At 33.1% G+C, this 2,799-nt stretch overlaps 1 protein-coding gene across 1 annotated transcript in view; it reads left to right on the top strand.

Moving 5' to 3' along the window:
• The window catches only part of LOC106465361 (regulatory-associated protein of mTOR-like), a 79,816-nt gene that overhangs the window by 32,592 nt on the left and 44,425 nt on the right, over positions 1 to 2,799 (top strand). The window contains exon 10 of the mRNA XM_022393238.1: positions 974 to 1,057. Within this exon, the coding sequence (XP_022248946.1) occupies positions 974 to 1,057 (84 nt within the window). The remainder of the gene's footprint in view (positions 1 to 973; positions 1,058 to 2,799) is intronic.

The following is a 2,799-nucleotide window of genomic DNA, read 5'->3' as shown; positions in this document are numbered from 1 at the left end:
AGTTAACATTATAAGTCATTCACAAACAAAAATACATATTTTTTAGTGAAGTATTTTTAATAAACTAAAATAAAGATTTGTCCATGAATATATTGAGTATTTGTTTTGAATAGTTTTTAACATGAGAAGCATTTTTCATGTTAAGATTAAAAATACTTTTCTTCATCTCAAAAATCTCATTTCATTTGTGTAATCTCTAAAACCTCCTAAATACATTTAAAATTTTTGTTATTTTCTATACTCTAACTCTATACAAGGTTGGTCAATTAGACTGACCTTGTAACCCCCCCCCCCCCAAAAAATCTAAATTACCCTCTTTTTCTTTCTGGAATGACTTCAGTTTATAACATGAAACTATATTCGTTTATCCTGAGTAGTTTTAAACTCTTAACAGTATACATCTATTAATAATTATATTTTATTGTTTTATTGCCCTTTGAACTGTGTCTAACTACTATCCATGCCACTATAATTTGTAAATCATGTAGGGAATGTACAGCTCACATTACACTGTTGACTTACATTACCCACGAGCTACTACGAGCTGCATGTCTTGTGAAATATTTTTATCATATTTTTATTATTATTTATTTTACCTAATCTAATCTTAACTAATCTAAGAAAAAAGATCCCTATTTTTACATTTTATTTACTTTTATAATAATAAATAAAGAATAAACATGAAAAACAAGAAATAAAGTACTTGCCCATGCTTCTTTTTTCTTGCTGTCGATTCTTGCTGAAAACTTTACCCTACTTTTTTATACTAATGGTAGTACATCACTAGATAATTTTTATTTAATGCACCAAAGAACATAGACTAATAACATGCAAAAAGTAGATAATTTCCCCTAACCCTCAAAACTATTTGACAAGAGCCATTACAAGGTATAAATAAAGTTTGATTATTGATTAAATTTTTTTTGCATATGTATATTGTGGTATTTATCAGTATGTATATTTTTCCACGTAGGTTCTTTTAAGTCAAGTACATAGAGTACGTGCATTGGATTTGCTTGGTAGATTTCTTGATCTTGGTCCTTGGGCTGTTAACCTGGTAAGGAGGGATCAGTTTTGAGATTTTCATATGTAAATCAGATTATACAGCAGATGATATTAGTTACATATGTATTCAGTATGTTAAGTGCTTCTTTTCTCTTTCACTTGTATTTAGAAAATATTAACTGACACAAGCTTGTCATTAGTTGACTTTCATTTTGTAATAATGTAAATAAATGTTGTAGATTTTTATTATGTGTATATGAATATAATATCTATGTAATAGAACAAATGATCTGATATGAAAACATTAAAGTATTTTCATATTTCATTATTTTGAAAATTATTATTCCAAAACATACTTACATCCTCTTACACTACAGCTATTACTTGACTGCCAGGGTTTCTTCCTTTGCCCATCTAAGCATTGATCAGATTTTTTCTCACTTGCTCCAGTCTTTTATATCACACTTAATTGCCCTTGGTGATATTTGTCTGATAATACTCTCCACCTACACCAATGCGCCATCTCATTCTGGTACTGTATATGAGCACCTCATTCAGATAATGTTATAACTTTTTATCAACAAAGCATTCACTAATGGGTTTCTCTGTGTTACAATCATAAGGAGATACTTTGAGTGTTCTTTGTGTTACCTTGTTGATTGTCATAAAAAAAAATTGTTTGACAAGCCAATATAAGGCATGAATTCCCTGATTATTATTTCCGGCATGGAAGCATATCAGGTCTCTCCTATCTCGACTATTGGGGGGGGGGGATTCACTCTCCATTGAGACTGTCAGTGAGCTTATTGTAGTGAGATGGGGACTTATATTTGGTTCGATGGTGTTCCTCCAGGGGGCTCTGAGGCTACAATTCAGGGCAGTCCTGGTCATTTTGGAGATAATTTAGATTTGCTTTTCCTGTGCCTTCTTTTATTCTGTTGGATTCTCAGGAGGTATAACCTGCCTTTGGCTCTTTTTGTCTTTAGTTGGTCCATCAAGTATGTGACGATTTGGGTCTTTCCCCAGTTGCTTTTGAGCCTGCGCCATACTTGATGGCTGAAAGGTATGCATGGTTCGTACGGGTCATGGAAAACCTGGAAAGTCATGGAATTTTACTTTCATATTTTCCAGGCCTTGAAAGTCAGGAAAAATTGATAAATTGACTAAAAAGTCATGGAATGTCAAAATTTTTGAAAATTCGTTCCATTTTTCACTAGAAGTGTGAATAAATTTAGATATTTCAACCATTTTCTTCCCGTGTTTTCTTTTATTCGTAACGTTTGCCGATTGATTGTGAAAACGAGTTCATCACTTGCAATACGTGCCTGTATGAGTATTGTGTGTGTACAGTGGTTGTGTGCACTGCTGTCTCAATCTCTGCATGCATTTGGGTGCATATGCATTGTGTGTGTATTGCCAATGTGCACGTGGCAATTGCATGCACATGCAGGCCATAGGCGCGATGTCATATACTATTTTGAATCCCGTGGAAACGATAAAAATCCCTTTAGAAAGAGAATTATAATTTTTACTTTTGATATAAACAGAAAATGTTCTATGTATTTTTTTTCTGACCTGCTTTGATAATTTCAATACAAATAAAATAATTTACAAATCCTTGATGTGCCGATAGTTCGAAAATCCGAATTTGGCCGGCACGTACGCTAGCACTATCTGGCTATACACGTGTACGTACGTGTCATCGATCGTAGATGTGTGTTGTTACGTTACATGTTGTTTCGCGCTGCTGTTTTATTTTCACATCCAACTTGGCATTTAACGGAGATTCTTTCG

The sequence above is a fragment of the Limulus polyphemus genome, unplaced genomic scaffold (genome assembly GCF_000517525.1).
Source record: "Limulus polyphemus unplaced genomic scaffold, Limulus_polyphemus-2.1.2 Scaffold1921, whole genome shotgun sequence".
Taxonomy (NCBI): Eukaryota; Metazoa; Arthropoda; class Merostomata; order Xiphosura; family Limulidae; genus Limulus; species Limulus polyphemus.
The sequence above is the reverse complement of the archived record's forward strand: the minus strand, read 5'-3'. Positions and strand labels throughout refer to the sequence as shown.